General features: G+C 47.0%; 1 protein-coding gene across 2 annotated transcripts in view; it reads right to left on the reverse strand.

The window, feature by feature from the left end:
• Nucleotides 1-4,804: 4,804 nt before the first annotated feature.
• Nucleotides 4,805-21,386, reverse strand: part of LOC111959412 (cytoplasmic protein NCK2) — a 48,827-nt gene continuing 32,245 nt past the window's right edge. For both annotated transcript variants that reach the window (XM_023980928.2, XM_023980929.2), the window contains 2 exons: nucleotides 9,768-10,585; nucleotides 4,805-9,500 (listed from right to left, as the gene is read on the reverse strand). In XM_023980928.2, the coding sequence (XP_023836696.1) occupies nucleotides 9,306-9,500; nucleotides 9,768-10,585 (1,013 nt within the window). In that variant the 3' untranslated portion in view covers nucleotides 4,805-9,305. The remainder of the gene's footprint in view (nucleotides 9,501-9,767; nucleotides 10,586-21,386) is intronic.

A 21,386-nucleotide genomic window follows, 5' to 3' on the forward strand; every position in this document is an offset into this window, starting at 1 on the left:
TAAAACCTAGCTAGATGCAGGCAAGAGTGTGCAAGGTGGTATTGAATGTACCACTCTGTCACCTTGATTACTCAAATTTATCTCTCAACCTGTTGTAGCAACCTCATGATGGATATAGAGAAAATGTTTGTATCATGTAGTAGCCTAAATCTATCGATGTTAGATTGAGCTGGGTGAATGGAATATGAATGACAGTCATCCAATATGCTGTAATAGAAATAAGGCCATGCTCATAAAAAAGATGATCATCCTCCTTCATCTTAAACAGCATTGACCACCACTGTTACACACATACACACAAATCAGGGCCTGTATCATTTGTGTGCTTGTTTCACCCACTCCTCCTCACCAGACAGCCACTGTGTGATGTTTTGCTGGTTGTTACGCACGCCTCTGAGAAGCAACACCCTGCTGCAACTCAACTCCCCGTGAAGCAAAAGAGATATGAACTGTAGGTGCMAGAAAGGATGACAAAAAGGCAGAATTGACCGCTTACTAGGATTTATTTCCTTACACGGTAATATGGGGAAAAGGGGCTGGACGGAACCAAAGCAAAGAAAGTAAATATCAACGCTCCCCCTCTCCTATCTAACCTGCCTACCCACTTCTTACCTAACTTAGCACCACCTGGTGCCCTAACCAAAATACAGGGGGTGGTCCGCCCAGGTCTTACCTAGTGTGCCTAGACAGTGAATATACTACGGGTATATGTATGCCCGCGGGCCTCTTGCCTAAGCACTCCCTAGGTGCCTTCCCCTTCCCCCCTGGGAACAAATGAAACAGAATATCAAACAAACAAAGGACATCAAATAAGCTCGAGCTGAGCAACAATCTCACACGGAACATACCCACTGCTCCCAGCAACAACTAACACAGTACATACCAACGCTTTCTGATAAACAACCAACACTATCACAATCAAATTCTCCAGCAATGATCTCTCAGCCTGCCTATGATCTCTCAGCCTGCCTATGATCTCGCAGCCTGCCTATGATCTCCCAGCCTGCCTATGATCTCCCAGCCTGCCTATTGATCTCTCAGCCCTGCCTATATCTCGCAGCGCCTGCCTATGATCTCTCAGCCTGCCTATGATCTCTCAGCCTGCCTATGATCTCTCAGCCTGCCTATGATCTCTCAGCCTGCCTATGATCTCACTCCCTGAACAGAACACTGGGTTTTATATAGCTTCAGGTGGCAATGGTAATTAGAGACAGCTGTATCTTGACGAGGGGCGGGGTCAGCTCTCCAATCATCCATTGGGGCCGACCAATCAGCTGCTTGGGGAGAAATTCCAGGAAGCCATCTCCTGAAACACACACACTCAAATACAAACTACAACACAGAAACTGGGGAACGTAACACTGGTGAAGGATTTACTCAGTGTAATGTGAAGTCTGTCTGGCCAAGCTCTTCCCCTAGAGATCAAGCTGCAAGGACTAACACAACACCCTACAATACTCAGCAGATACCCCTGCTCCACACTGCAGCAATAACACTACACTGTCAATCACCTCTCCACCTCTCACAGCAAACCGGAATAAAATTCAATTCAATTCACGTCTGTCCTTAACTCCATTAGACAGGTCAGTACCAATGGATCATATATTCATCAGGATTAACAAAGCTTGGCTGTCTCAGAGACCAGTGTATTGGACTTTCTGTAATGAATGTCCTTTTTGCTTTACCCTTCACCAGCACCCTCTAATCTAATGCATGGATCATGTGTTTATAGATCAGTAGAAATGGAAGTTAATAAAGTAAGTTAATAGGAAACTTTAGACATTTTAGAGCTTTTCCATAGGCGGAAATCTCTTTCAGATAAAGGACCAGTGCCCTCTATGGGATATTCAGGGGTAGGGAACCTTACATCCTCTTATTTCCTGCCTTTTACCGTTTTCTGATCCACAATCTTCTTCTCTCTTCTCCTCTTCTTTCATCCCGTGTCTTCTCACATCCCCTCCATCTCACTCATTCTCTCCTTCGCTCTTCCCTTCTCCCTCCACCACCCTCTCCTTCTCTCCTCCCCTCCTCCTTCCACCATCATCTCTCCTTCTCTCCTTCCACCATCCTCTCTCCTCCCACCATCCTCTCTCCTTCCACCATCCTCTCATTCTCTCCTCCTTCCACCATCCTCTCTCCTCCCCTCCTCCTCCACCATCCTCCTCCTCACCTTCCACCATCCTCTCTCCTCCACCATCCTCTCATTCTTCCTCCTTCCACCATCCTCTCTCCTTCCACCATCCTCTCCTCCCCTCCTCCCTCCACATCCTCTTCTCCTCACCTTCCACCATCCTCTCTCCTTCCACCATCTCTCATTCTTCCTCCTCCACCATCCTCTCTCCTCTCCTCCCCTCCTCTTCCACCATCATCTCTCCTTCGCTCCTTCCACCATCCTCTCTCCTCCCACCATCCTCTCTCTCTCCACCATCCTCCTCATTCTCTCCTCCTTCCACCATCTCTTCTCCTCCCCTCCTCCTTCAACAATCCTCTCTCCTCTCCTTCCACCATCCTCTCTCCTTCTCTTCTCCTTCCACCATCCTCTCCTCTCCTCTCTCCTCCCATCCTTCCACCATCCTTCTCCTTCTCTCCTCCTTCCACCATCCTCTCTCCTCTCCTTCCCCTCCTCCCACCATCCTCTATCCTTCTCTCCTCCCACCATCCTCTCCCCCACTTTCTCTTAATGTGGGGATTTACCTGCTGTAGTGAGAGTACCTGCTGTTGTTACAGTAATGTTTTGTTTTTGAAAGGAAGCTACAATTTCACACCATGTTGACAACTAACAAACCCTTAATCCATGTCTGACAAGGTTGTGGGTGTCAGTGTAGAAAAAAGTTGGCTAGTCTGTTCATTTACCCTTTCACAATCATCAACATCATTTGTACTGATGATGAGGGCTGACACCGTGTCTGAGGGAGCTACAGTATTAGTCATATACTCTGATCAGATTGAGGCAAGCGAGTCCAATCAATCAGTCAAGCTGCATGTTGACAGCTAGGTGTCATCAGATCCGTGGCAGACAGTGTCAATCCATTATCGATTGGCCTGAGTCAATCGGCAGCCAGACAGATCTATGATGATAACCAGAGCCATGTATTTAGAGAGTTCGGCCAACCTATCCTTTTTTATATTGCACTAATCTGAGATTCACCCAGTAAGCAAAATCAGTAATTTTCTGGATGTCGAAAGAGACGTCTTATACAGAAGTTGAAAATGCATAATTTACAGACTTTGAAAATAAACTCAGCAAAAAAAGAAACATCCTCTCACTGTCAACTCCGTTTATTTTTCAGCAAACTTAACATGTGTAAATATTTGTATGAACATAAGATTCAACAACTGAGACATGAACTGAACAAGTTCAACAGACATGTGAGTAATGTGTCCCTGAACAAAGGGGGGGGTCAAAATCAAAAGTAAGTCAGTACATGGTGTGGCCACCAGCTGCATTAAGTACTGTAGTGCATCTCCTCCTCATGGACTGCACCAGATTTGACAATTTTTGCTGTGAGATGTTACCCCACTCTTCCACCAAGGCATCTGCAAGTTCCCGGCCATTTCTGGGGGGAATGGCCCTAGCCCTCACCCTCCGATCCAACAGGTCCCAGATGRGCTCAATGGGATTGAGATCCAGGCTCTTCGCTGGCCATGGCAGAACACTGACATTCCTGTCTTGCAGGAAATCACGCACAGAATGAGCAGTATGGCTAGTGGCATTGTCATGTTGGCGGGTCATGTCAGGATGAGCCTGCAGGAAAGGTACCACATGAGGGAGGAGGATGTGTTCCCTGTAACGCACAGCGTTGAGATTGCCTGCAATGACAACAAGCTCAGTCCGATGATGCTGTGACACACCGCCCCAGACCATGACGGACCCTCCACCTCCAAATCGATCCCACTCCAGAGTACAGGCCTCAGTGTAACGCTCATTCCTTCGACGATAAACATGAATCCGACCATCACCCCTGGTGAGACAAAACCGCGACTCGTCAGTGAAGAGTGTTTTTTGTCAGTCCTGTCTGGTCCAGCAACGGTGGGTTTGTGGCCGTAGGCGACGATGTTGCCAGTGATGCCTGGTGAGGACCTGCCTTACAACAGGCATACAAGCCCTCAGTCCAGCCTCTCTCAGCCTATTGCGCACAGTCTGAGCACTGATGGAGGGATTGTGCGTTCCTGGTGTAACTCTGGCAGTTGTTGCCATTCTGTACCTGTCCCACAGGTGTGATGTTCGGATGTACCGATCCTGTGCAGGTGTTGTTACACGTGGTCTGCCACTGCGAGGACGATCAGCTGTCTGTCCTGTCTCCCTGTAGTGCTGTGTTAGGCGTCTCACAGTACGGAGATTGCAATTTATTGCCCTGGCCACATCTGCAGTCCTCATGCCTCTTTGCAGCATGCTTAAGGCATGTTCACGCAGATGAGCAGGGACCCTGGGCATCTTTCTTTTGGTGTTTTCAGAGTCAGTAGAAAGGCCTCTTTAGTGTCCTAAGATTTCATAACTGTGACCTTAATTGTCTACTGTCTGTAAGCTGTTAGTGTCTTAACGACCGTTCCACAGGTGCAGGTTCATTAATTGTTTATGGTTCATTGAACAAGCATGGGAAACAGTGTTGAAACCCTTTACAATGAAGATCTGTGAAGTTATTTGGATTTTTACGAATTATTTTTGAAAGACAGGGTGCTGAAAAAGGGACGTTTCTTTTATTGCAGAGTTTGTATTTTTCAGTCATGATTCTATGGAGAAATTGACTGCACATGCATTCTCAATGAAGTAAGCGTCACATGACAATAATATAGAAGAGCCAACTGAAGAGTGCAACAGAATATTTATTATTGCTCCCATGTGACTTATTTTATCGTTTTCAAAAGCTTTAAAACTGGCAGCGATGATGTTCAAAGTAGTCCAACCTACAGAATAAACCATCAGACCACTTCAACTACATTAACATTCTCAGTAATGGTTACAGATTTGTATTTTTTCTTGCTATGACTGTGATAGGTTTATATACCTTAGTTGAACGCAATGACTGTCAGTCGCTCTGGATTAGAGTGTCTGCTGAATGACCAAAATATAAACACTTGTAAAGCACACTGATATTATTCGAATGACCTCCGCAGCATACAAGTACAAATATGGTCGGTGCGGACCCGATTCAAATCTGAACAAATCATATCTTGTGAAACATCTGGGCTGTTTCACAAGATTGAACTTCACATTACAGTAGAGCACAGTACAGTATGGTACAGGACAGTCAAGTTTTATTCAGTAGAGTAGATTACAGTAGAGTACAGTTTAATTCAGTCGAGTACAGTACATTACAGTACAGTACACAGTACAGTAAAAACAGTATAGTACAGTACAGTTTAGTTCAGTAGAGTACAGTACAGTTCAGTAAAGTACATTAGAAAAGTAGGGTACAATACAGTACAATACTGTACTCTGTGCTCTACTTTTCTTTACTGTGCTCTGCTGCGGTGCTTTACTGTACAGTGGACAATGGACATTGAAATCAAGGCCGGTCCAGACCGGACCAAATCTGAACCAAACAGACGTCTATGATTAGTTCCAATTTGACTGCACCAAAAAAATACGACCCCAAAAATACGGCCAAAAGACATCGCTATCGGTAAATGCTAAGTGGGAAGTGTAGGCCTATACTTGTTCACTAAAGTACTCCCCACAAATCTAAAAGGAGGATCCGTGGAATTCTGGGCTAGTAGGAGATTTCGCCATATTGTTTAGGCTACCAGTCATGATGTTAAGGTCATAGCTGCCAACCCATTTCTGACACCAATGTAGCGACAGACAAACCCGGGTCGTGGCGTGAAATGCAAACACCATACTGGACCAATCATACACATCTATATTTGGGCCAAATCAAGGCCAAWCCGAACCAATCACAGATGTCTTTTTTTGGGGTCAAATCAAGGCCAAATATAGACGACAAATCAAGGCCAGTCTGGACAGCACCAAAAAAAAAAGACCACCGGTTAGGACAAGACAAAAAAAAGACAGAAGACATCGCCTCATGCTTAGTGGGCAGTTACATAGCAAGATGTAAATATTCCCCATGTAATGTTAACGGGGCGCCAACATGGTTTAAATAGAATGTTATAGTGATGTGTAAATGCATCATAATGCACAAACCTCAATGGCGCAACCATGAATTAGGAATTGAATAGGATCTCTATGGGCCCAACTAGGTAAATACATGGCTCTGATGGTAACTATAGGGGATAATAATAACAACATGTTGTATCCATCCACTCCCAGAGACCAGCAGCAATCACCACTTGTCACACAGTACAACATCTGAGACAGAAAGCGAAGACGCTGCCACACAGCCCATGATTTGAGTTATTCTGCAAAAACTTTTATTGAACAAAAGTATTATAATTCTCACCACGTCATTAGCGGCACAGTCCCGTAGGTTGGATCGAAATGATTCATATTACGTACCTCATCTTCTTCTGAATATATACATACAGTGGGAGCAAGAATGAAATAACAATGCTCAATAACATTCAGATAGATCAACTTAGAAAAGCTGAGAACCCCATGATCGATACATTGGTAAACAGACTGCAAAAAGTTAATAAAAACAACAGTCTAAGTACTCTTGAATTAGTGCCTGCCATCAGCTACATAAACACATACAGTGCATTCAGAAAGTATTCAGACACCTTGACTTCTTTCACATTTTGTTCTTTCACATCCTTATTCTAAAATTMATTAAATAGATATAAATCCTCAATCTACACACAATACCCCATAATGACAAAGTGAAAACAGGTTTGTAGAAATGTTTGCAAATGTAATACAAATWWAAAAAAACAGAAATGCCTTATTTACATAAGTATTCAGACCCTTTACTATGAGACTCGAAATTGAGCTCAGGTGCATCCTGTTTCCATTGATCATCCTTGAGATGTTTCTACAACTTGATTGGAGTCCACCTGTGGTAAATTCAATTGATTGGTCATGATTTGGAAAGGCACACACCTGTCTGTATAAGGTCCCACAGTTGACAGTGCATGTCAGGGGGGGGAAAGCCATGAGGTCGAAGGTCCATAGAGCTCCAAGACCGGATTGTGTCGAGGCACAGATCTGGGGAAGGGTACCAAAAAAATGACTGCAGCATTGATTGTCCCCAAGAACACAGTGGCCTCCGTCACTCTTAAATAGAAGAAGCTTGGAACCACAGAGACTCTTCCTGGAGCTGGCCGCCCGGCCAAACTGAGGAATCGGGGAGAAAAGCATTTGTCATGTAGGTGACCAAGGACCCGATGGTCCCTCTGACAAAGCTCCAGAGTTCCTATGTGGAGATGGGACAACCTTCCAGAAGGACAACCATCTCTGCAGCACACCACCAATCAAGCTTTTATAGTAGAGTGGCCAGATGGAAGCCCCTCCTCAGTAAAAAGGCACATGACAGCCAGCTTGGAGTTTGCCAAAAGGCACCTAAAGACTTGCAGACCATGAGAAACAAGATTCTCTGGTCCAATTAAACCAAGATTGAACTCTTTAGCCTGAATGCCAAACATCATGTCTGGAGAAAARCTGGCACCATCCCTACGGTGAAGCACGGTGGTGGCAGCATCATGCTGTGAGGATATTTTTCAGCAGCAGGGACTGGGAGACTAGTCATGATCAAGGGAAAGATGAACAGAGCAAAGTACAGAGAAATCCTTGATGAAAACCTGCTCCAGAGCGCTCAGGACCTCAGACTGGGGCGAAGGTTCACTTTCCAACAGGACAACGACCCCTAAGCACACAGCCAAGACAATGCAAGAGTGGCTTTGGGGCAAGTCTCTGAATGTCCTTGAGTGGCCCACCCAGAGCCCGGACTTGAACCCGATCGAACATCTTTGGAGAGACCTGAAAATAGCTGTGCAGCAACGCTCCTCATCCAACCTGACCAAGCTTGAGAGGATCTGCAGAGAAGAATGGGAGAAACTCTCCAAATTCAGGTGTGCCAAGCCTGTAGCGTCCTACCCAAGACGACTCAAGGCTGTAATCGCTGCCAAAGGTGCTTCAACAAACTGAATACTTGATTTCAGTTTTCAGTTTTTTATATTTAATACATTTACAAAAATGTCTACAAGCCTGTTTTTGCTTTGTCATTATGGGGGTATTGTGTGTAGATTGATGAGGGAGGAAAATAATTTTATACATTTTAGAATAAGACTGTAATGTAACAAAATGTGGAAAATTCAAGGGGTCTGAATACTTTCTGAATGCACTGTATATAACTTTGAGAGTAAAACGCCTGACGTATCTTCATTGGAAAACAGCACTAGGGCCGGGGAATGAGTGAGTGAGTAAGTGTAGTGTAGAGCTGGAGACAATCAAATAGAAGTAGTGTAGAGCTGGAGCCAATAGAACATCAGAACAGTAAGTTTAGTGTAGAGCTGGAGCCAATAGACTAGAAAAACAGTAATGCTGCTTTTGGACTGTAACACCAGCGTTACACTAGATAGTGTATACAGCCTAATGCTATACTAGGGAAATGATGTTTCCATAGCTAGGGCTGACAATGAAGATTTGTGAAGAACAGAATAAACAACTTCTGCATAATCAAAACAGTTGCTTTGTGAGAAGGTGTTWAAGTTCAGTTAGCCATTTATGTAAATGCCAGCTGAAAAGTACCTGTGGCCTGTTATTGGCCCCAAATGAGAGCAGGTCCGCCGGAGCCATGGCCCAGTGGGGCACGGGTGCCGGCCTGAGTAGAGGGAAACAGAAAAGTCTGAGCCTTGTGTGTAAAACACTGACTGGAAAATCCTGACTGGAAATGTGCCGTAAGTGTAGTGTAGAGCTGGAGCGAATAGAAGAGCAATACAGTAAGTGTTGTACATTGACAGACATTCAAACTCTCCATTCTTTTCAATTCTCGCTCTCTCCTCGATGATAGAGGGATGAAGAGGAGGCAGAGGTGGAAGAAAATGACTACAGTTCTGAGGAGGATGAAGGCAGAGAAGAGGAGAAAAGGCAAAAGAGTGGTCACTTAGTGGTTACAACGGTCACTTAGTGAAGTCATTATTTCCTTTAGAAATCATCGGAACCTCTGGAGAGGGTTTTAAATTAGATACAAAAATGTGTGAATTCCAAACAAACAGAGAAAACCCAAAAGCAAAGAAAGTAAACAGAACCAAGAACAGCTATGTGACGAGGCTAAAACAGACTTAAGTTATCTCCCCAAGTTCAGCATGTTGAGGATTGCTGGGATATGGGCATTTGGTGGAGTGCGTATGTGTGTGTATATGCATGTCTGAGTGCCTGTGTGTGTATATGTGTTTATGTATGTGTGTCAKAGCAGCGGTTTGACCAGGTAGAGCTTGTCTCCGTGTTGGCTGGTGAAGATGGGGGCTTTCTTGTAGTGTTCCACCAGTTCATCAATGGAGCTGAACTTGCGCTGGCCGATACAGTAGACCTCCTCTGAACACTGCACCTTGAAGTGCTTGTTCTTCCCAGGCGCCTTCAGAGACACAGAGAAATCACTGGGCTAGAGGGAGAGAAAAGGAGTCAGTTCATTTACTCACCAATTTGTCTCCAACAAACATGCTTTCCTTTACTAACGCTACTCACTATCCACCAGCAGAGGGCACCATGACTTAATTTATAAATCACAGGCCAATATTTCTGCTGTTCATGTGTGCAGATCTCTCCTATTCTCCAACTTATTTTTCTACTCTTCCCTCCATCCTGCTCCCTTTCCTCCTTTCCTCCCACTGTCCTCAATCAGTTCTTCATCCTCTCTTCCCCCACTCACCGATGACTCGCTGTCCCGTATGAGGAAGTCCCCCTCCTTTCCCCTCTCGTTGAGGACCAGCTCTGCCTGGTGTCTGGTCACCCCTCCGTAGTACCAGTCCCTGCCTGCAAACTTGCCCACGATCGCCGGCCCCACGTAGCAGATCTGTGGGGAGCCAGGGGGCGACTGCGGCAGGGCGGGGAGCCCAGGAGGCCTGTCAGCATCATTCAGCACCAGCACGTAGTTCTTAGGCACTAGGCCCACCAGGCCTTGGGCGTTCCTGCAGCGCCACCACTCTGGGTCATTCTCTGGTTTCTCCACAACCTCCATCACCTCTCCCTTCTCAAAGTTCAGCTCTTCCTCCGTCACTGAGCTGAACGGGTAAATAGTCTGGACCAGATGGAGTACACCACCTCCCTCTCCATCCCGGCCGCCACCACCTCCCGCCCGCCCGTTGGTCATCGTGGCCCCCCTGCCCTGCCCTGGATAACCTGGGGAGTCCCTTCCTCCTCCACCCCCCTCACCCTCTCTCTCTGCGGGGTCCTCCAGGACGTAGTTGGAGGGGAACCAGCCCACGCGACCTCCCTGGCTGCCCCGCCACCAGCCGTCACTGCACTTCTCCATCACCGTGACCCGGGACCCCTTGGCTAGGGTCAGCTCATCCTCGCGCTCCGCCATGTACGAGAACTTGACAACGGCCAGGATGGTGAGGTCGTAGATGCGTTCGGCACCACCTCCTCCTCCTCCTCCTCCACTCCCATTGGAGGGGTACTCTGCATCCGTGCTGGGCGTGGGAGAGGCATCACGGGCACTCTGCTTCCTTCTGCCCTTACCCAGTCCTGAGAGAGAGAAGGGGGAGAAAGGAAGAGAATCACTACATCAGTATGTTAAGCTAACATGACCTGACATTTTATTTCATTTAGACAGCCAGTGAAAGACAACAGTCTGTTGTTGCCAGTGGATTGAATCAAAAGCCTTTCAGGTTTCTTCTAGCAGGTAGCAGGAACTGGTACACAGACACTTGTATAACCAGACACTAAACATACATCTTTCACATCTACATTTTTGTAATTTAGCAGACACTCTTATCCAGAGCTACTTACAGGAGCAATTCAGGTTAAGTGCCTTGCTCAAGGGCACAGACAGATTTTTCACATTGTCGGCTCGGGGATTCCTTTCGGCCCAAAGCTCTGCCACCCCTGCCGCATATCTACAACCCAAGACACTTGAGTCCTTTGATAAGTCATTAATCCAGTGGTACCCAGAAAGCTTTGAGTAAATGAGGCAGCAGGAGACGAAGTGGATTTGTGTGTGTGGGCAGGGCAGGCTTGAGCTCCAGTGGGAGACCAGGCAGGAGTTGGAGTTAGGGGGGGGGGGGGGGCAGGACTCTAATTGATGCTGCAGGCTGCAATCTAGGCCCAGTGGAGATCTCAACACTTAAAATAGAAGATAGAGGACCTCCTCCTCAGAGAGGGCAAGCACACACATACTATAGTTCACAATCACATACATTCCGTACAAGATCACAGACACCACATACTCAGAAATTCTCTCTACCCACATACTACATACAGTAAATGCACCCAAGTGACAGACACACATACACACTCCCTCGGTCACAACTGTTAGTGTATTTGTCACAACTCACATCTCCTCATTAAACCAGGTGTTCAGCACCACTCAGCTACCTGCATCTCCACTAATCAAAAGGCTGAAACTAGTGCATGCTGGCTGGGGAGGAAAGTGGAGCAGACAGGGTGTCTGGTGCGTGGCTCTGCTGTGGCTCTGCTGTGGTACTGACTGACAGGCAGGCAGGGGATCAAAGGTTCCTCTCCTCCTACCTGTCTCCCTGCCTCTTTCTGCACAACAAAAAGACAGCAGGCAGCAACAACAAAGCGCTCGTCTCCTCCATGCTGCTTGTTTACCCGTCGTAACCCACGTGGGAGCGCTAGCCGGGGCCAACTAAGAGTTGTTCTGATGCGTTCAGCTGCCCAGGGAGATGGATGACTGGCATATAGATGTCTTATGGCTCAGGTGGTTGAATGGTGCTTGCTTGGAACATAACATCAGACAGACCTACATCCGGGCATCTCTTACTGTACAAACCAATTACATCTGACTAATACAAATGTAACCAAACATACTGCAGAACTAAAGTAAGCACAATTACATTCCACTGCACACAGAAATTCCCAAAGCTGTCATTTGTTTAGTCACAACATAGGGAAAAGTGACAAGTGTGTGTGTGTGTGTGTGTGTGTGTGTTGCAGTGTAGATAGAGCTAGGTTACATCTGTTTAGATGACTGTGTGAGTTAACTCAGGAAGTTATTGGGTTCACACAGAGTGGCACTAAACTTTCCTGCTGTTTTGTTGTGTGAGAGCGGAGCGAGTGAGGAGATGGGAGCAGGAGTCCCTTGGCAGCTGTTACTAACACACAGAAGACCCGACATCACAGGGCAGAGCTGACAGAAGGAGAGAATGAAAAAGACAGACAAAGGGATGGGCAAATGCAAACAAGACAGAAATATTGAACAGACCATAATGMGTAATAGAATAGTCAAGGTCCATGTAAAACAAGGGTTATGTGAGAGGCTTGTTTTTCAGAGCGTCTGAGAAGTGACGACAGTGAAGGACACATAAGACACCACAAACATACATCACACACGGAGTGTACAAAGCACCTTCCTAATATTGAGTTGCACCCACGTTTAGCCTCAGAACAGCCTCAATTTGTCAGGGCATGGACTCTACAAGGTGTCGAATGTGTTCCATAGGGATGCTGGCCCATGTTGACTCCAATGCTTCCCACAGTTGTCAAGTTGGCTGGATGTTCTGGGGGTGGTGTACCATTCTTGATACAGACACTTAAGAATGAAAGACCCATCTCAATTGTCTCAAGGCTTGAAAATCCTTTAACCTGTCTCCTTCCTTACACTGAGTGAAGTGGATTTAACAGGTGACATCAATAAGGGATCATAGCTTTCACCTGGATTCACCTGGTCAGTTTGTCATGGAAAGAGCATACAGTGTCTCACCCTCTGTGTGCTATTCCAAACAGTACGTATTCATTTTCGTGTGTGTGTGTGTGTGTGTGTGTGTGTGTGTGTGTGTGTGTGTGTGTGTGTGTGTGTGTGTGTGTAGTGCATTTGGAAAGTATTCAGACCCCTTGACTTTTTCCACATTTAGTTACGTTACAGCCTTATTCTAAAATGGATTAAATGTTTTTTTCCCTCATCAATCTACACACAATACCCCTTAATGACAATTTTTTGCAAATGTATAAAAAATAAAAATATCACATTTACATAAGTATTCAGACCCTTTACTTCGTACTTTGTTGAAGCACTTTTGGCAGCGATTACAGCCTCAAGTCTTCTTGGGTATGATGCTACAAGCTTGGCACAACTGTATTTGGGGAGTTTCTCCCGTTCTTCTCTGCAGATCCTATCAAGCTCTGTCAGGTTAGAGGGGAAAATCGCTGCACAGCTATTTTCAGGTCTCTCCAGAGATGTTCGATCGGGTTCAAGTCCGGGCTCTGGCTGGGCCGCTCAAGGACATTCAGAGGCTGTGTGCTTAGGGTTATTGTTCTGTTGGAAGGTGAACCTTCGACCCAGTCGGAGGTCCCGAGCACTCTGGAGCAGGTTTTCATCAATGATCTCTCTGTACTTTGCTCCCTTCATCTTTTCCTTGATCCTGACTTCCAGTCCCTGCCCACAGCATGATGCTGCCACCACCACCACCACCACGCTTCACCGTAGGGATGGTGCCAGGATTTGACCAGATGTGACGCTTGGCATTTAGGTCAAATAGTTCAATCTTGTTTTCGTCAGACCAGAGAATCTTGTTTCTCATGGTCAGAGTCCTTTACGTGCCTTTTGGCAAACTCCAAGCGGGCTGTCATGTGCCTTTTACTGAGGAGTGGCTTCCGTCTGGCCACTCTACCATAAAGGCCTGATTGGTGGAGTGCTGCAGAGATGGCTGTCCTTTGAAAGGTTCTCCCATCTCGACAGAGGAACTGGAGCTCTGTCAGAGTGACCAAGGCCCTTCCCCTGATTGCTCAGTTTTGGCCAGGCGGCCAAACTTCTTCCATTTAAGAATGTTGGAGGCCACTGTGTTCTTGGGGGCCTTCAACGCTGCAGAAATGTTTTGGTACCCTTCCCCAGATCTGTGCCTCGATACAATCCTATCTCTGAGCTTTAAGGACAATTCCTTCGACCTCATGGCTTGATTTTTTTCTGTGACATGCACTGTCAACTGAGACCTTATATAGACATGTGTATGCCTTTCCAAATCATGTCCAATCAATATAAACAGGATGCTCCTGGGCTCAATTTCGAGTGTGGAAATGTGGAATGTGGAAATGTGGAAAAAGGAAAGGGGTCGGAATACTTCCCGAATGCACTGTGTGTGTGTGTGTGTGTGTGTGTGTGTGTGTGTGTGTGTGTGTTGATGGTGTGATGTGTGTGTGTGTGTGTGTGGTGTGTGTGTGTGTGTGTGTGTGTGTGTGTGTGTGTGTGTGTGTGTGTGTGTGTGTGTGTGTGTGTGTGTGTGTGTGTGTGTGTGTGTGTGTGTGTTGTGTATGTGTGTGTTGCCCCATTGATGTGACCCAACTTGAATGCTCTCCTCCGGGGCCTACTTCAAGCCATCCCATGGAGAGACTATGCTGTCGACTGTCACAGTATAGAGAGCAGAGATATGCAGTGTACAGCAGACATAAAACTCCCCTGAGACCCACAGCCAGCTGAATCGCGCACACACACACACACACTTTCTTTTGCTCTCGCTCATTTCCATTTCAAGGCTCTGGCCTGCTGGTTGGCAGGGGAACATCTCCATTCACTCCTCCCACACTCCCTCTCTCTCTCCGTCCATCCTCCATTCTTTCACCGCCCTGGACACAGAGACCTCAATCAGCACTGGAGCCTGACCCAGGAGACTCCTACCCAGCATGTCTTTATAAGAACCCAGAGGGGCGCCAGAGGTTGGCATACCAATACACAGGACCACCTGACGGAGTCACAGAGAGCAGTACAATGAAACCCAGAGGAGTCAGGAGGTAATATAGTCAATAGAGGTTGACGCATTAATCGGAATGGCCGATTAATTAGGGCCGATTTCAAGTTTTCATAACAATCGGAAATCGTATTTAAAAAAAATTAATTAAATTCTTTATTTAACTAGACAAGTCAGTTAAGAACACATTTCTTTTTTTCAATGACGGCCTAGGAACGGTGGGTTAACTGCCTTGTTCAGTGGCAGAACGACAGATTTTTACCTTGTCAGCTCGGGGATTCAATCTTGCAACCTTACGGTTAACTAGTCCAACCCTCTAACCACCTGCCTTACATTGTACTCCACGAGGAGCCTGCCTGTTACGCGAATGCAGTAAGAAGCCAAGGTAAGTTGCTAGCTAGCATTAAACTTATCTTATAAAAAACAATCAATCATAATCACTAGTTAACTACACACGGTTGATGATATTACTAGTTTATCTAGCGTGTCCTGCGTTGCATATAATCGATGTGGTGCGCATCCGCGAAAAGGGACTGTCGTTGCTCCAACGTGTACCTAACCATAAACATCAATGCCTTTCTTAAAATCAATACACAAGTATATATTTTTAAACCTGCATATTTAGTTAATATTGCCTGCTAACATGAATTTCTTTTAACTAGGGAAATTGTGTCACTGATCTTGCAACAGAGTCAGGGTATATGCAGCAGTTTGGGCCACCTGGCTCGTTGCGAACTGTGTGAAGACTATTTCTTCCTAACAAAGATAGCCAACTTCGCCAAACGGGGGATGCTTTAACAAAAGCGCATTCGCGAAAAAGGACTGTCGTTGCTCCAATGTGTACCTAACCATAAACATCAATGCCTTTCTTAAAATCAATACACAGAAGTATATATTTTTAAACCTGCATATTTAGCTAAAGGAAATCCAGGTTAGCAGGCAATATTAACCAGGTGAAATGGTGTCACTTCTCTTGCGTTCATTGCACGCAGAGTCAGGGTATATGCAACAGTTTGGGCCGCCTGGCTCGTTGCGAACTAAATTGCCAGAATTTTACGTAATTATGACATAACATTGAAGGTTGTGCAATGTAACAGGAATATTTAGGCTTATGGATGCCACCCGTTAGATAAAATACGGAACGGTTCCGTATTTCTCTGAAAGAATAAACGTTTTGTTTTCGAGATGATAGTTTCCGGATTCGACCATATTAATGACCTAAGGCTCGTATTTCGGGTGTGTTTATTATATTATAATTAAGTCTATGATTTGATATTTGATAGAGCAGTCTGATTGAGCAGTGGTAGGCAGCAGCAGGCTCGTAAGCATTCATTCAAACAGCACTTTCGTGCGTTTTGCCAGCAGCTCTTCGCAATGCTTCAAGCATTGTACTGTTTATGACTTCAAGCCTATCAACTCCCGAGATTAGGCTGGTGTAACCGATGTGAAATAGCTAGCTAGTTAGCGGGGTGCACGCTAACAGCGTTTCAAACGTCACTCGCTCTGAGACTTGGAGTAGTTGTTCCCCTTGCTCTGCATGGGTAACGCTGCTTCGATGGTGGCTGTTGTCGATGTGTTCCTGGTTCAAGCCCAGGTAGCGGCGAGGAGAGGTACGGAAGCTATACTGTTACACTGGCAATGCTAAAGTGCCTATAAGAACATCCAATAGTCAAAGGTATATGAAATACAAATTGTATAGAGAGAAATAGTCCTATAATTCCTATAATAACTACAACCTAAAACTTCTTACCTGGGAATATTGAAGACTCATGTTAAAAAGAACCACCAGCTTTCATATGTTCTCGGATGTTCTGACGCAGAATTAAACTTAGCTTTCTTACCATGGGCACATATTGCACTTTTACTTTCTTCTCCAACACTTTGTTTTTGCATTATTTAAACCAAATTGAACATGTTTCATTATTTATTTGAGGCTAAATAGATTTTTGGGATGTATTATATGAAGTTAAAATAAGTGTTCATTCAGTATTGTTGTAATTGTCATTATTACAAATAAATAAATAAAAATCGGCCGATTAATCGGTATCGGCTTTTTTGGTCCTCCACTAATCGGTATCGGTATCGGCGTTGAAAAATCATAATCGGTCGACCTCTAATAGTAAATACACAGGACCACCTGACAGAGTCACAGAGAGCAGTACAATGAAACCCAGGGGAGTCAGGAGGTAATATAGTAACAGGTGTTTTGAGAGGTAGTGGATGAGGAGAAACACTATACATCCGACCCATAAATCACCATCATCATTCTAGTTTGCATACCGCTACAAATGAGAAGCTATTAACAGTTAACAAGCACTTWAAAAAAAAAAACTCATATTTTCCATTTCCTCCACTGTAAGGTTACCGCCTGTCATAACATTATGTTAGCAGGGTGCTATTAACACAAAGCGCTACTGTAGCTCAGCGCTCAGTCTATAACACAGTCCATAAACGTCCAGCTGTTTATGTCTTCACAAACATTATGGGCAGGCAGCGTTGGCACGGTGACAGTGTGTACTATGCACCCTGTAAATCTGTCAGATGGACTGAAGCCGAGGGAACCATTTTGATTCAGTCTGGAGATCATTGGTTTCCCTTTATTGGCCTGCAGTAAATGTCACTTGATGAGTGAGCACAGCCATTTTGGATCACTGGGGAGATTGTTACCCTGTATTGGCCTGCAGAGTCTGTCAATGGCACAGCCATTTTGAGTCAGTGCTGCTGGGCTTCCATTCCATTCAAGAAGAGCAAAGGGGAACCCAGTCCAACCATAACTTATAGAGTGCTGACTTTACACACACGTGTGCGCACACAGAACAGATTCAAAATAAGACACATTAGAAGTTACTGCCAAGCCCGAATCTTAACTATCCGGGTACAGATTCATGATCAAATACAACATATTGAAATGCTAGGGGTTGAATAGGAACCTGGGCATAATGTATAACTCAATAACAGACGAGGATGATTGGTTGTTCCGTGGTTTCGCCACAGGCTGTAACACCATTAGGCTGGTGAGTGGAGCACTGTTCAATGCTCTAATGGATGGATGGATGGGGAACAGGACCGCACTACAACCCTGGTTAGGTCCACTGGCCTGCACACAGGACTTTAATGACTCATCCTTTAATGGAATATACAGACACACTTCCCTTTAATTATGGATACACTCATAGTGGTGTCAGAATAACAGAGTGTACAGGGGATAACAGAGTAAGATTAGAATGTTTGTTGAGTGATGGCTCCGTGCCTCTAGGACAGGGATGGGTAACTGGCCCTCGGATAAAACACTTTTTTTGGGGGGGTGGGGTTGGGGGAGAACTCAGTCGTGGTCTCAACTTACTGTTGAGAATTTTGAATAGTAGAATACACGGTGCAATTTCAAAATYTGGTTGTGCATCAGCAGTTGTCTTGTCATGTCAGTCACTGAMAGTCACTCAATTAGCCCATGTCGGATAAAAACATTTTTTTAGATTGCCAAGTTCGTTTAGTCGCCAGTTATCTAAACTTGTTATCATGGTTGAATTACCGTCCGGGGTGGCTCCATTGATGTTGTTAGTCTCACTCATATCATATTAAAAACCACAAACATTTSTCTCCAACCTATGGGGCCACCCCGGACGGTAATTCGGCAAAATGTATAGAATTGCATGAAATGAGTTAAATGTTGCTAAATCTTCTCTCCGCCCCATGGCAAAATGTGTAGAATTGTAGCAAATGTTCTTTAAAACTGCAACGTTATCTCTACACCCCATGGCAAAATGTAGTAGGTAGAATTGCAATGAAATTGCATTAAAATATTTGCTCGTAATGTGTGTGTGTTGTGTGGGGGGGGGGGGTTATGTGGGTACGCTGACCCACAAGCAAATGCGGCCCCTCATGATTGAAAGGTTCAAAGTGTGCCCATCCCTTCTCTAGGATTATGTGAAATGTTCTTATTGATAAAGATGAAGATCTGAGCACGCCGCACACAACCACAAACACACATTAACGTGCTGCTGGTGAATGAAAGTGACAGGCTGTGCAGTGTTGGTCCACTAGTCTCCATGGAGCTCCTTTTGGGGGCAGAGAGGATGTGTCAGTAAACAGACTCTACCCATCGCGATAGCCTGCACTCACCTTGCCCTTGCTCCCCTCCCTTCTGCCCTGCCCTCCCCTCCCCTCACTCTGCCCTCCTCCCTCACTCACTCACTCTGCCCTGCTCTCCCTCCCCTCACTCTGCCCTGCCTCTCCCTCCCCTCCCCTCTCTTTGGCCGCTTGCTCTCCTTCCTCCTCTCCCTCCTCACTTGCCCTGCTCTCCTTCCTCTCCCTCCCCTCCCCTCCCCTCCCCTCACTCTGCCCTGTCTCCTCTCCCCTCCCCTCGCTCTGCCCTGCTCCCCTCTCCCCCTCCCCTCACCTTTGCCTCGCTCTCCTCTCCTCTCCCCTCCCTCCCCACTCTGCCCTGCTCTCTCCTCTCCCCTCTCCCTCCACCTGTGCCCTGCTCTCCTCTCCCTCATCTGCCCTCCTCTCCCCTCCCTCCTCATGCCCTGCTCTCCTCTCCCCTCCCTCACTCTGCCCTGCTCTCCCCTTCCCTCCCCTCACTTCTCCTGCTCTCTCTCCCTCCCCTCACTCTGCCCTGCTCTCCTCTCCCCTCACTCTTGGCCCTGCTCTTCCTCTCCCCTCCACCTTCTGCCCTGCTCTCCTCTCCTCTCCCCTCACCTGCCCCTGCTTCCTCTCCCCTCCCCTCACTTGCCGCTGCTCTCCTCTCCCTCCCTCACTCTGCCCTGCTCTCCTCTCTCTCCCTCCCCTCACTCTGCCCCGCTCTCCCCTCCCCTCACTCTCCCTCTCTCCTCTCCCTTCCCCCTCACTCTGCCCTGCTCTCCTCTCCCCTCTCCCTCACTCTTGCCCTGCTCTCCTCTCCCCTCCCTCACTCTGCCCTGCTCTCCTCTCCCTCCCCTCACTCTGCCCTGCTCTCCTCTCCCCTCCCTCACTCTGCCCTTGCTTCCTCTCCCCTCCCCTCACTCTGCCCTGCTCTCCTCTCCCCTCACTCTGCCCTCATCTCCTCTCCCCTCCCCTCCACTCTGGCCCTGCTCTCCCCCACCTCACTCTGCCCTGCCTCCCCCTCCCCTCACTCTGTGCCTGCTCTCCCCTCCCCTCACTCTGCCCTGCTCTCCCCTTCCCCTCACTCTGCCCTGCTCTCCCTCCCCTCACTTGCCCTGCTCTCCCCTCCCCTCACTCTCGCCCTGCTCTCCCCTCTCATCTGCCTGCTCTCCCCTCCCCTCACTCTGCCCTTGCTCCCCTCCCTCTGCCCTGCTCTCCCTCCCCTCACTCTGCCCTGCTCTTCCTCCCTCCACTCGCTCTGCTCTCCCTCCTCCACTCCGCCGCTCTCCCCTTCCATCACCCCGCCTGCTTCTCCTCCCTCACTCCACCCTGCTCTCCCTCCCCTCACTCGCCCTGCTCTCCCCTCCCATCACTCCGCCCTGCTCTCCCCTTCCATCACTCCGCCCTGCTCTCCCCTTCCATCATTTCCACCCCTCCCTCACAGACTCTCTCTTTCTCTGTATGTTTGTCTCTCTGTCTCTCTCTTTGTAAACTTCACACTCTCTCTCTAACCAGCAGCGATATTCAAACCAGCGGTTTAAAACTCCATGAATGGCTGTTGACAGTCTACAAACAGATTTAATTGAATCTTCACAACTGACAGGAACAATAAGGCATGTGTGCTTGTATGTTTCTCTCTTTGGAGCAGGAAGAAATATTGGCTGATTCCTGAAATTTGCAGTTCAGAAATGTATGTATAAGAAAGTATAAAAGAAGTTACTGAAAAATAAGATCAGTGGGGATAAGGAGACAGAACATGCAAGAGTTTCTCTCCAGTCTCCACCAGCCATTTTATAACCCTAACACACACCACACACACACACACACACACACACACACACACACACACACACACACACACACACACACACACACACACACACACACAACACACACACAACACACACACAACAGAGAGATGCTCAGAGAGATGGCCAATGACAAAGTCCCTGGGGTGCTGGTGGAGCTCTCTAAATAGCACAAAGGCTCACATCACAACCCAACCCCCAGTACAGACCCTGTCAGACAGAGACCCAGTGAGAGCAGGATGAGACACACCCAGATACCAGACCTGTCAGCAGAGACAGTGAGGCAGGATGGACACACAACCCCAGTACCAGACCCTGTCAGACAGAGACCGAGGTGAGAGCAGGATGAGACACACAACCCCAGTACCAGACCCTGTCAACAGAGACCGAGTGAGAGCAGGATGAGACACACAACCCAGTACCAGACCCTGTCAGACAGAGACCGAGTGAGAGCAGGATGAGAACACACAACCCAGTACCGACCCTGTCAGACAGAGACCGAGTGAGAGCAGGATGAGACACACAACCCCAGTACCGACCTGTCAGACAGAGACCAGTGAGAGCAGGATGAGACACACAACCCCAGTACCAGACCCTGTCAGACAGAGACAGTGAGAGCAGGATGAGACACACACAACCCCAGTACCAGACCCTGTCAGACAGAGACCAGTGAGAGCAGGATGAGACACCAACCCCACGTTACCGAACCCTGTCAGACAGAGGACCCAGTGAGAGCAG

The sequence above is a fragment of the Salvelinus sp. IW2-2015 genome, linkage group LG36, assembly GCF_002910315.2.
Source record: "Salvelinus sp. IW2-2015 linkage group LG36, ASM291031v2, whole genome shotgun sequence".
NCBI lineage: Eukaryota > Metazoa > Chordata > Actinopteri > Salmoniformes > Salmonidae > Salvelinus > Salvelinus sp. IW2-2015.